The 13,119-nt window shown below is 33.1% G+C and overlaps 2 protein-coding genes across 3 annotated transcripts; both read right to left on the bottom strand.

The window, feature by feature from the left end:
• Positions 1 to 2,920: 2,920 nt before the first annotated feature.
• Positions 2,921 to 6,827, bottom strand: LOC132704890 (probable tyrosyl-DNA phosphodiesterase). 2 transcript variants are annotated; one of them, XM_060675199.1, is made up of 10 exons: positions 5,378 to 6,827; positions 5,226 to 5,327; positions 4,782 to 5,174; positions 4,616 to 4,718; positions 4,436 to 4,561; positions 4,289 to 4,384; positions 4,073 to 4,240; positions 3,848 to 4,017; positions 3,470 to 3,695; positions 2,921 to 3,285 (listed from the first exon to the last, which is right to left on the bottom strand). In XM_060675199.1, the coding sequence occupies exons 1-10, from the start codon at positions 5,505 to 5,507 to the stop codon at positions 2,955 to 2,957; spliced, it is 1,845 nt and encodes a 614-aa protein (XP_060531182.1). In that variant the 5' UTR covers positions 5,508 to 6,827; the 3' UTR covers positions 2,921 to 2,954. The 2 variants fall into 2 exon arrangements, with proteins under 2 accessions (XP_060531182.1, XP_060531183.1); XM_060675200.1 differs by having other exon boundaries at positions 5,226 to 6,827.
• Positions 6,828 to 7,180: 353 nt separating this feature from the next.
• On the bottom strand, positions 7,181 to 11,385 carry LOC132704891 (protein THEM6). Its single transcript, XM_060675202.1, has 3 exons — positions 10,984 to 11,385; positions 7,998 to 8,212; positions 7,181 to 7,936 (listed from the first exon to the last, which is right to left on the bottom strand). The coding sequence occupies exons 1-3, from the start codon at positions 11,141 to 11,143 to the stop codon at positions 7,640 to 7,642; spliced, it is 672 nt and encodes a 223-aa protein (XP_060531185.1). The 5' UTR covers positions 11,144 to 11,385; the 3' UTR covers positions 7,181 to 7,639.
• Between the last annotated feature and the right edge of the window lie 1,734 nt (positions 11,386 to 13,119).

The following is a 13,119-nucleotide window of genomic DNA, read 5'->3' on the forward strand; positions in this document are numbered from 1 at the left end:
ACTTCCGCACGCTTTATCCGTTGATAATTGGTTATTTTAGAGCGACTGATATTTTGCACTAGACGGGATTTAGTCATTTTTATGGATAATTTTGGTCACAATTGACAGTTCAGTATTATAAAAGTAGCAAATTATAATTCCTCGATACTTTATTAACTCAGTTTCTAACTGGTGTAAATACCGCAGTCGATTGCTTGATGATAACGTTGAAGGGCAGTTTGGTGATCATGTTACAATAACCAAAATAAATAGAACCCGCTAGAACGCACTTGATAAATACCAAAATCTTGGTATTCATTTACAACATTCTCTCAAATTCACTTAAGAATGAATCAAGACAGTATCGAGTCTCGTACTAAAAATCGGCCGCTGGGAAAGGAGCAAAATTGCCGGGAATTGAGCGCGTAACAGGCCGAAGAGCTGGGAGAGAACGAAGAAAACCTATAAAAGATAATATTCTGAGGTCGGCAGGACAAAAATGTAATATTTTTCATTTTAGACAGCGAGAATAATGGGGGCGCATTATTTGGTCGGTTGCGACGACATTTCCTTCCACCGGAGCTGCCGAAAAATCAAAATATTTTAGTACCGTCATGCGTTATTTCGGCTTTCCCGTCAGTCTAATGCAAATGTAAAAGATTTGATAATATTTTTTCTGTTTTTTTTTTAACCTCAAACGTCGTATGTTCTTTTACTTTACTCTACAAATTCAACAAACATAAAATATCATATTAAGATATACTTTGCAGAAATTTTTTTAAAGAATTTTAACAGTTATTTTATTAATGTAATTTGTTGTTGTTTTGGTTGTTTTACAAATTCTCATATTTTGAGTATTTCATTTTTGAGGTTTTTTGGGGATTTAATTTACTGGAAGTAATTAGCGCTACTATTCCCCCACCTAGTTTTTATTCAAACCAAGATAGCTTAGAATACTATCAATGTTGTACTGGCCAATGCTGTGTGTTTAAAAAAAAGTTTACCAATAGGAAAGAAGTAAAAAATGGTCGTTTATAAGCTAATTTAGTGCTAAATTGGACAGACAAAATGAAAATGGTTAGATCAAAATTTTGTCACATGTCTTAATTCCGACATTTAAAAAAGTGAGGGTCGGCGGATTACGAATTACATCAGATTAAATAAGTTATTACAAGAGATAATTGTTTATGTTATATGAAGACCTTCAAAGTAATTCGGATGGAAAAATACAAATTAAATTTATTACTCACAGTGACAGTATTACTACAGAACCTGTGTCCCTCATTGATGCACCGTTGATATATCTAAAGCATAGGCTTGGCGAGCTCGGCGTGCTAACATATGCTCGAAGTCGATATTCAAAGAATGTTGAGAAAAGATACTCAATATGCCCACGTGCGAGTCCTTTTAAAATTCGTTTTCAACCAATAACACCTATCATTCCAAACTAACCAATTGCAACATTTAACAATCAACATGGCCGCTGACGGCTCATCAATTGGACTGTCTTCTATGTGGGTGTAGTATTATCGGACAGTAGCACAACGAATTAAGTGTGTTGATATCCCTGTTTGGAGAAAAAATTGCGAAGTGCAGGTTAGTGTGTAGAATTTAGAGACTTAGAGATATTTTGTGGTTGGTTTTTTTCCAGCGGTGCAGTGGAACTCACAGAACAAATTTTAGTAATTGATTGTTTAAAACCAAAACTAATATATCTATTATTATTATGGTTTGCGATTTAACCTGTGAGTCGACTTCAATTTAAAATTCAAAATGCTAAGGAGTTATTGATGAGTCACATTATTTTGTTATACCTACTGTTTACTTTTCCGTAGTTCGACGGACCTATCGTAACTTATTGTTCAACGCGCGTTTACAAAAATATATTGGTTAGTGCCTTTTAAATTGCCGTCAAACTTTCTGCGCTGTCGCGGCACGGCATTTTGTAGCCACTACCTGACGATGAATATTCTCATTACCCAAGAGCTATAGGGCGGTACATTTTACCCTGTACCTAATAAAAATGTTTCGTACGCAATTCTCATTGTTCTGTGATCATCAATTGAATTTTTGACGTTATATACCGTTTATTTGTTAATGTTGTTTGCTTTTAAGTTACAATCATTCTTGTCACAATTTTAACAGAGATAAGAACGTTCAACATGAGTCCCCAAGACTTTTTCAATGACTAGAAAAAGCTGGGAATCCTTCAATATTACCCGATTGACCGGAATCTGGGGGAACCATTGCATATGGCGGGCGTTGTTTCTGACCGGTTCCATAAAATGTAGAAATCGGTTACAATTAGTGTCGTTTGATGTAAAATAGTGTTTTGTAAATTTGTGCCTATAAATTTGAGAAATAGTGTTCATCTTAATAGTGTCGATTGTTATTCCATTATGTATATGTTAGATAATTGCAGGCGTCGTTAGAGGAATCGGTCGTAATTTTATGACTATTTATTTAGCAGTTGGTCAACAGTATGAATATGTTAACAAACCTGAAGGATGAAGGATTGGTCCAGACCCTTTCGTTACGAAGGCATTCTATAGAAAAAATAGTCAATAGTTACCTGTGTTTGTAAGCTGGCCGAATGACCTTATGTAATCTTGGCCATTAGAAGTAAAATTAACCAACCCGATTAGCCGCCACCACATTATACAGCGTTTGCTTATGTTCGCGACCATTGTTAGCATGTAAGTGGGGCGTGGTCCGGGGTGGGCTCTGCACCACGTAGTTTTGTTTTTTGATTTTGTCGGATTTTTTTTTAACGTAATAGCAACCAGTTCACAATACCTATTTGACTTGTAACCTCTTTGTGTTAAATAGATATCTTAAAAATAAAGTGCGAGTTGACATGTACAGCAAAACAGATCAGCTCAAAATTCTTTTGTTTTTAATTATAAACAATAAAACAACGCACATAAAAAATATCTTTATTGATGTACATAATAAGTAACACATGAAATCTTCATTCAATTACACCAAGGATAATCTTCCTTCTTATAAGCAGTCAAAGGCAAATCATACATAAGCGGAAAAAGCTGCTTGTTCTTATTTGTGATAGTGTTTTGTATTTCGAAGTAATCTTCGTCAAAAAAACTGGGCAAGAACAAAACTCCAACTTCGCATGATCTTACATAGGAACCGCCATCTTTCTGTATATTACTTCCCCACGCCGATTTTGACAAATTGGCACTCGTCAGAAGAAAATATGACAATTTATTTAAGCAGGGTGACACACGACAATATGACTTAATGTGAGGCATTGCTCGAGATCTATGTCTTTTATCGGCTTTCCACTGACTAAAATGGGACAAATATCAACTAGAGCCATATTACATATCAATCACATTGTGTCCAAAGGATACAATGTGATAATGTTTACAGAACTACATTCTAAATGGATTGTCATAACCATTGTCATATTTCAAATTTATTTGTGAGCCCCAGTGCTCTTTGGAAATTGTTATACATAAAGTAAACTTACTGAAGATAATTGTGCAACCATTTCTGTTTTTCATTAGTTGCTTTAGAATATGGAAGACATCCTCCACTTTCTAGACCAAAATATCCGTTGGCCACATTTTCTACACTAGGATAAATGACATTCAATGTTGCATTAGAACTATTTGGTAAAGCGCCTTGTTTGTGACTAGCTAAACTTCTTAAAATACTGCCCCTTAACCACTCAGCTGGAGTTTTCCCTAGAGATCCTAAAATTGAATAGATTTGTTATTAAGGATGTTGAGAATATATATATATATATATATATATATATATATATATATATATATATATATATATATATATATATATATATATATATATATATATATATATATATTAAATATTACAACAAACTAACCAATACTAGAGGCTTGTGCATTTATACCCCAGGAAAGGGGACCTTCGCTTTGTGGGGTAGTTTTTGCAGGCAATATTGAATGTTGACTGAGTAAATCACCTACTTTGTGTAAATGGCACCCATTTCTTTTGGGATAGTGCTTACCTGGTGTGGAATATACTAAGGAAACTCTGTAAAGAAATATTTCATTTCTTATGCATTTTTACAATAGAAACTTGCATTTACTTTATGTTTGAGAAATCACAATTCTTCACATATCCAATCCAATCATTCAAAATTGGAAGGCTGTATGACTTTAGATAATTTAAAAGATCTGCTTTAAAGCCCGTTATAGATTCTCCACTGCTAGAACTACCTTCCTCAAGTTTTGGACACCTTGGGCTTAGCCACAACCTTAAAAAAACTTGAAATAGATAAGTCAATTTCATTTTGGAATATTACCCTTGATTGTAATGATTCCAATCTTCATAATACAAATTGGCTGTTGAGACTACTACCCTCAGAGAATCATCATCATAAAGGTAAATACCAACTTTTCTACAAATGGTAATAAAGAAATAATTTCACAGTAAACTTTTAATCACTTACGAATGATGTATTCCAAAGGGATCCTTCATTTTGACAAATTTATATTTAACATTTGGACAGAATCTATCCATGAACTCGACCATATCGGGCCAATCATCTCCATACAAAATAGTTAGTGGCTTTTGACTATAATGTAATACTAATCACTAGGTTTCAGTAATTTTGACAACAATAACTTACTGTAAGTCTCTTGCTTTGTACTGTTTCAATAACCAGTCTATATCAATCATGAAATTAATTTGCAAGGATGATTTTAATTTTCCTAAACTTGGGCATAGCAGATCTAAAAAAAAAATATATCTTTTAAAAACTTGATAGTTCATAGATGGCATAGTTTATAATTTACCTATAAATGTTATCCCATTTTTTTCCTTTGTAGTCTCTGGAGACTTCAATATAGTAGTGAAAAACAAATTATATGGACCATTCTGTTTAAGTTTTTGTAATGTAGTTCCTGACTGGCAGTGCATAACTTCATCACAATCACCTACATAATTTGTGCATTTTCCTTTTCGCGATGTTTTCTTAGTTGTTCCACTGCTTGTAGAAGCTTCTTTGGTATTATTTGTTTCAAAAGTATCTTCTCTTGAAGGAATTTGATGGATTGGACTGCTTGAAATATTATTTTGTGATTTTAGGATGGGTCCTAAGATCTCTAATTGTTCTAAGTAGAGTTGTTTAGGTTGTGGCATATTGTCAGGTATTTTATCCAAATCATTCATATCTAACCACTTATTTACTACAACATTACAAAAATTAATTTGGCATATTACACTGCACTAGTTCTTACAATGCACATGTTCAAATTCTTTAAAATGGTGAGGGTTTTTCCTGTAGCATCTTTCACCATGAGGACAGCTTTCTCTTTTGGGCTTTTTTCTTGTTTCTATATCTAAATTCTTTTTGATACAGCTAAATTCGATAGAAGTTTTACCGGCTTACCTAGTTCCTGAGGTTTACGTTTAAAAAAAGATTCCATTTGGGTAATTAATAATAGTTTCCACAACACAGCAACAATAATATACAATATAAATTGGTAAATTAAAAAAAAGGTAGGTAAGGAAACTGTCATCCAAAAGTCCTAGGTTTACTGTGCTTAGCCGGTGTTTAACTCCTGTCGAGTTTGTAACTACACAAATGAAAAACAGATTTGAAAAATGTCCCAAACCACAACCCATTAACTTTAATATTTAATATTATATGACCATATGGGCTACTTTAAAAGTCTTCTTCTTTTGGTTCGAAATTAAAGTCTATATTTAAAAACGGAGCGCTCGTTTAGAGCGAGCAGTGACGTCAGCTGTTTCATTCGAATCATATTTTATGTGTTATTTGTTTATAAGGATCAAATAACATTGTGATGCTGTTATTGAGGCTTTTAATGCTATCAATAATTGAAGATGAATTTGTGTTACAAATAAATATATTTAACACCAACATTATTCTCCTTTATCCTTTACTGTTCTTAGCCTATATTGAATTGTACAATTAAGTATAAGAAAAATTATTCATTTGGTCTATTTTAAACGTATTTATTACAATATACAGTATGCCCAAGATAAGGATCCTACAGCTGCTAACTGTGCTACGTTCCAATCCACTTTCCAGGAAATCGCTGCCAAAGATTCTCTAAATGAAGGTTAATTAATTATGATAAATAAATAAACCTAGTATTTTAGTTCCTCAAATTCCACACCTCATATTAAACCCAAAACGTTGTTGATTTTGTTGAGCCCAGTAATGCATATTATGGTGGTTGAAGATCCTATTATGAGTGACCATATTTTCGTCGAACCATATCATTTTGAAAGGGAAATATAAATTTTCTTCACACACGCATGTATACCACTCGCAAAAATGTTCGAAATCCCCTGGTTTAGGTCCTTGGCGAATCCTAAATTTATAAGGGTGATATCTATTTGTACCCAAAATAAAAAAGATTCCTTTTTTCTAGGCTTTTTAAATGAACCATATCCTTTGAAATTTCGAGTCAGAAAATGGACTTACATGTCTGCTTTCTTTCTGTATTAAGATGCATTTCTGTTGTAGGTATTTACAGTATTTTTGTGGCACAAAATGTAGTACGTTTACTATTTTTTTAACTATTTAACAATAAACAATCATAACGGCAATAGTAATTATAACTACTTTTTGCACTTTGTTTTTGGGCCATACAAAAAAATAAAGTTGATGATAGTTTCTTGAAAACGAAACGTCGGATATGAAATCTAAAAATGCCATCATATAGTACCTTAAAAGTGCCGGTGAGAAAGTGTTATTAGAAAAAAATAAAATCGACATTGTCAAATTTCCATTTTTCGAAAATATTTCATCAGGTTATAAAAGTTTTTTCAAGTTTCTAACCTGCGTGTAAATGAGCTTTAAAGAACACTTATCACAAGAGTAGGGCTTGCGATGGATGGGATAGCAGTAGGGAACACTCCGAATAATTCTGTTTGGAAAGCAACTTACTTAAATTGCAATTTTTTGCTTTACATTTTACATCTCCTGGTGAAATCAATACAAATCAATACAAAACAAATCAATCAATACAAATAAAGTCACCATTTATTGAAAACATCATTTGTTATTAAATATTTCTTTGCATTTTCAAAAACCCTGTTGGCAGATACACAACAAATTAAGTAGATACAGTGTATCTCGGCGAAAACTAGACAAACAGAAAAAATGCAATATAACACTCTACGTTTCAATAGCAAAAAATGGCCACACGTGAAGTTTATGTCGAGAGGAAGATAAACTGGGATTCTTTTTCAACCCTCGCTGCGGGGCTATATCCCCCTTTAAGTTTGAAATGGAATGAGGGCACCCTATTTTAAGGGGTTATTACAGCCTGTACCAGTTTTGGAAATTGTGTTTGAAATTGCGCTTGCAATTGAAAAATAAACTTTCTTTCCTTTCTTTCGTTTTTTGCTTCTAAAACAAAAATGGCTTTATAGAGCTTTATCTCGGCTTCGCTGGGACGTATTGTACTGCACATTCAATATATACAACAACAAATTAAGGACTGCAAATTTAGAATGTCTAGTGTTTTAGCATAAAGGTATCATAGATAACTCGACTTTACAGACCATGGCATACAACGTGCATAAAGGTCTTTGGACATTCAAATTGTAGTGACGCTTCGCTGAATGGTGAACAGACTGACCAGTAACCAGTAATCATCAGTAGTATGTCAAATATTTAAGTTGACTTTGCTGGATCCGATGATTTCAGTTCCTCTTGTAATTTGTTGCTTGATATTTGATTGCTCTCGATCCATTTGGCCAATTCATCAGGTAAGTCCGGCTTGCATTGTTGTTTAAATTTTTCTGGATCTGAAGTATTTTTCGGCGGCTTAGACATTAGATCAGCCATGACACTATCGGCGTTGGCCTCGACCAATCGCATCTTGCATAAAGCTATCGCGTTGACGAAATTTTCCCTTATGGTCACGAAACGATGTTCCAGGTAAACGCTCTGTTCGTCCCAGTAGACAATCTATACAAACGGCGGTATTGTAAATAATACAATTAGCAGTACGGAACAGCAAACCGTTTACCTTTGTGGTAATTTTGTATTTACTGAAAATTTTTATCCATCTTCTGTACCTGATCGTGGTAGCACTGACAAATGTGGACGCCCCATGACTTTTAAGCTCTCTGAAAAATGCGGTCCGTTCAAAGAAATCGATTTTGGCAAAGTCCAACTCTCTCAAAAATCTTGCATTGTTCATATGGTCGAGAAAATAATCTATGTCTGTAGAGATGCATAATCCTGAAACAAGATTAAAACCATTAACAGGCATAGAAGTTATTTTTAGATCTGTCGAAGTAGTACGAGTTTTTTTATGGAGGCAAGTAACAATTATGTCTAGGTTGTTAGTATCAAATATAGTTTGTCTCAAAGTGTTTGGCTTTTGCCTGCATTTATCGAAGTTAGCTGCCGGGGCCAATATAACTAAGGACCGAGAGGTCTTAGGGGACAGAACATTAGGCAGGGGTCCCTAGTCGCTCATGTATGAACGAATTATTTAAATATATACGGTATGACCATGAATGGAGTAGACAAAAGGACAAATAGACTAAAAAGTGAAAGATACGGAAGAAAGTTTGTTTTTTTTTGTACAGGGTACAAAAAAAATACAAAAATGTAAAACTTGCTAAGGCGTAAAGTGGTCTTTTTTACAGCTTAAGCGCAGATTAATAAATTATTATCTATTTTATTTGATTGAATGTACTACAGATTGACTCCTTTGAAAACACATTGTTTAAATCACTAAAAAAGGTTTATAATAAATTTTCAATTATTTGGTGTAATAGGCATGACGACTAAAAAAATGAAATATTAACTAAATAGGTATAGATTAACGTCACATCATTAAACAAATTAGTTTAAAAGAACTTGCAACAAACACACACAACAAAGACAACATCTTGGAACTGTCGAATATAAAGCATTGCTTAACATATCAGGTGTAATGTTTTGCAACGCTTCAACAAATAGTCTTCTCAGTTAACTCTCAGTCTGAAAAATTAGCTTTTAAACATATTTTTTACAATATCTTCATATAAAAAAGTTGAGCGCAGTGGGGTCCGGCGAACTATGTACGACACAATACTATTCTACCTTGTTGAAATCACATTAAATTTTCAATATTTTAGTGTAGTAATTTTATTGACATATTGGTTCAATTTTTTTAACGTTGTTGTTGTGTCTTTTTGCTGTCGGTTCTTTTTTGCTAAACAAAATGGTGCTTTTTTATCTGAAAGAAGTTCGTATTTAAATAACTACCCAAACAACCGAGTACAAACATTTTTGGAAGGTTAACTGCAAGTGTAGTTTTATTCATAAATAAGCCCTGCAATGAAGGAAAAGTGAATAATATATTGTTTAGCTAATATTACTACTGGGAAAACAATAATTTCACTTGTTCAATTCAGAATTTGTCAAGCGCTCAGACCTGGTGATGAAGAAAGGCGAAGGACATTTTGCGAATGGCATACTAGGAAGTGTCAGAAAAATGAAAACTTTCCCTATGAGATTATTTGGTCGGATGAAAGTATGGTAACAAATAATTTAATTTTTAATCGACGAAATGCTCATTATTGGGCAAGGGATATTGCTCTATTACACCGAATATCATCTAAACGTCAACATCGTTTTGGGTTTAATATATGGGTTGGGATTTTTTGACTACACTTAATAGGCACTTTTTTATAATGGTTTTCTTAACTCCGAGCGTCGTGCAACCTTCTGGAGCACGACATTGAAGAAGCTTTGGACAACGCTTGCAAAATTTCGAAACTGTTGGTTTCAACAGGACGGCGTACCTGCGCACAAGCCTCTAATCGCGCGTGAGTACTTTTCGAATAGATTTCCGGAAAAATCACTCTACTCGATTTTTTTATATGGAGATATTGCAAAAATTATCTTTATAAGCAAGTTTTTAAGACTAGAAGGCTAGTTGTTGAAGCCTTTCAAAACATTACAACTGATGTGTTAAGAAATTCAAATTCGACAGTTACAAGGTGTTATCTGTGTTTGAACATTCTTTATAATTTAATGCGATTTATTTAGCTATCATTTAATTTTTTTAATGATCATGTCAGCGCCTACTACACCAAACGAAACGTCCTGCTTAAAATCCCTCAACGCCATTTACTAGAGCTCCAAAAGTGGCAACGAAAAAGTCATCACAAAATAACCTTTAAACCAAATCGGTAAATTTCGATTTTTTGGCGTAATTTTTTTTAGTACCCTCAACAGCACGTTATTAACCATTAAAGTTTTGGTTTCCGATTATGGTTTACGATATCCCCATGATACACATCCTTATCTTCGACACCCTGTATACTAGTTTTATTGATTCTAAGAGTCACTGATAAACCGAAATGAGAAAAAAAAAGGAACACTATCCCACAGATTTGGGACCTAATGTAGGACCTATAAAACATCTATAAAAAAATTGTAGAAGCTACATTAGCTAGAATAGAAGTAATTTACTAAAATTAGTCTGTAAATTATTAATAATTCCACTAATGAGTATATGTGTTCAATAAATATTATGTATGTTGGTACTGAAGTCCAACTCAATGTCGCGAACGGAAAGCTAATTTTTTATTTGATGTCAGGTCTTGATTTTTATCATTTTTCCGTGTACTACAAAATTTTCCACTTGATATTGTCGTGCGTCCGTAAAAAAATGTTTTATAATATGAGCGCATTTTTATAATGATCAGATTAGCAGATATGTAGTGCGTTTGTTTAAGTAGGTATAATAATAATATTATATATTATAATAATTAATTAATTATATCATTAATAATAACAATAATAAAGATTAATGATTAATAAATTAATGATTTGACTTTTAGCGCAAGCACGTTTTAAAAATAAGGCTTGAAGGCCAGTACTGCATCTGGGATTATAAAGTTGTTCAAATGGTCATATTTTTCGTTTGTAACCATTTTTTTTTTATTAATCAATCAAGTAAAAAATAAAAAAGGGTGGTTAAAATAAGACATATTTTTTTAAACAGTGTTTACCTGTAATAGCGGTCTCGTCCAAAATATGCACCTTTTTTTTTAAGAATCTAGCAACCAGTATGCACAAACAAGTCCTAAGGAAGTAATTCAATTCCAAAATGAGATACGCGCACAGCACTGCACAAATCAGTCCCAAAATCAAAAAGCACACATCGAACATATTTCCCGTTTAAAAACCGGTATGCAAAATTACAGACGCAGCAATATTTTTGTATAAGCTCCACCCGGCAACGCACTGCTCACCGTTTATGTGAATCATTTTAATTAAACGGAAAAATTTCTTCAATATATATTAAAATTGCAGCAACAAGTTTTCAATGAAACGGACCTTGTTAACGATTTTTATTCGCTTGTTTCTCCGTATAGATCTTGCGCCCGTGTTTGATATTGGTAAAAATACTTTCCGAATGTAGAGAGGCGATCCGACACGCGCGTGTGCGAAAAGTTCGATTTCAAAAACCTATGACGATTATGTTACACAGCTTCAAAGAAATTAAACATCGGTGATTTTGGTTTATTTTGCAGGTACATTTTTAGAATAATGTAGGTAACATAAATCGATCCGAAAAAAAAAATTAACCTTTACAAATAACTTCGGTTGATGCAACAAGGGTTTCATGCGTTTTTGAGATATCTATCGTAGCAGAATTATACTTATTAATATATAGAGGCAAAAACAAAGATTATATAAAGGTATGTGGGTTTTGGTTAGTTTTTCTTTCATTTAAAACTCATCAATTTAAAACTATAATTATTTTTGAATGGAAACTATACCCAACTCTGACTTTTTTTCCGAAATTATTTGCAGCAACAACTGAAACTATTCTTTTTGCCCATCTGGCAAAAATGTCTACGTCAGCTGTCAGCTAAATTAATTTTTTGTTGCCCTACTGACCTCCTTCTCAAATGTATTCACGTGTCTGGTAGATTACATAAAAGGTAAATAAATAGCATCAGATTCCTGCAAAATGAGCCATTAACCATTCAACTCTCGTGTGAAACTCAATACCGAGAAGTCACTACTTTTGCCGGTTTCGATTGTTTTCAATTATTGCAAAACTAAAATCGTAATCGCCAAGCCATCGAATGAGGTAACGATCGTTCAAAATTATAATTTTCGCTTTTATGTTAATTTTAGATACCGAGTCGCTATAATATCTATGAATACGAAAACGGATACATATTTGCAAAAAATCATTATACTCGTGTGACAGAAAGTTGTCGTGTACTGATTATTTATTTGTTAAAACAAAAGAGCAGCAACAAAGAACAGATTACTATCCTATTTTATTATAACCTAGAACAAATAAAGCAGTAAATGTGGAATTACAAAGAATCAAACACTAAGTTAATTGTAACACTCTAATACAAAGGTTAAATAATGAAAAGTGGACGGGCATATATCACGAGCAAGATCCCGAAAAATCTGCCGACCTGTTTATTTCCCACTTAATGGACAATGTGATATTGCTAGAAAAAAATGAATTACAAACGGACTTTTAAAATCGATTAATATTAAAAATAAATTCTACCATGAAAATAAAAAAAAACATTATACAGCATATAAAAGAAAACTGCCTAAAGTCATTAATGAAGTAAAAAATGTGTTTTTTTAAACGTAATTAAGAGCGATAGAAATAATAATGCTGGTTCGTGGAAGTGTACACAAGAAGAGTACACAAAGAAGAAATTCTCGATAAACAAAATACAAAGCAGAGATGGCACGATAAAAACAGAAAAAAAGGATATTGCTAATGTACGCAATGATTAATTCAGCAGCATCGGTCAAGAACTAGCCAATGAAATGAAAGAATCTCATACAATATTTGCAAAAGAATACCTGCCTAACTCTTATATCTCCAGGAGACCCACTTCAGCGAAATCAGAGGCACTTTAATCCAAAAAATCTCCTGGACTTGACGGCATATGTTCGGAAACACTCAAAAAAATAGTAAATTTTAATATGAAACCTCTAACTCATATTATAAATAACTGTAAAGGGATATTCCCAAAATTTTTCAAAAAGGCTATAGTTCGACTAGTATATAAACCAACAAACCGTACAAATTATATGCCAATCTCCTTGCTCTCAAACTTCGCAAAAATTCTTGAAAAAATATTAAAAAATCTGAAATC

The sequence above is a fragment of the Cylas formicarius genome, unplaced genomic scaffold (genome assembly GCF_029955315.1).
Source record: "Cylas formicarius isolate icCylForm1 unplaced genomic scaffold, icCylForm1.1 PGA_scaffold_7__23_contigs__length_41026272, whole genome shotgun sequence".
Lineage (NCBI taxonomy): Eukaryota > Metazoa > Arthropoda > Insecta > Coleoptera > Brentidae > Cylas > Cylas formicarius.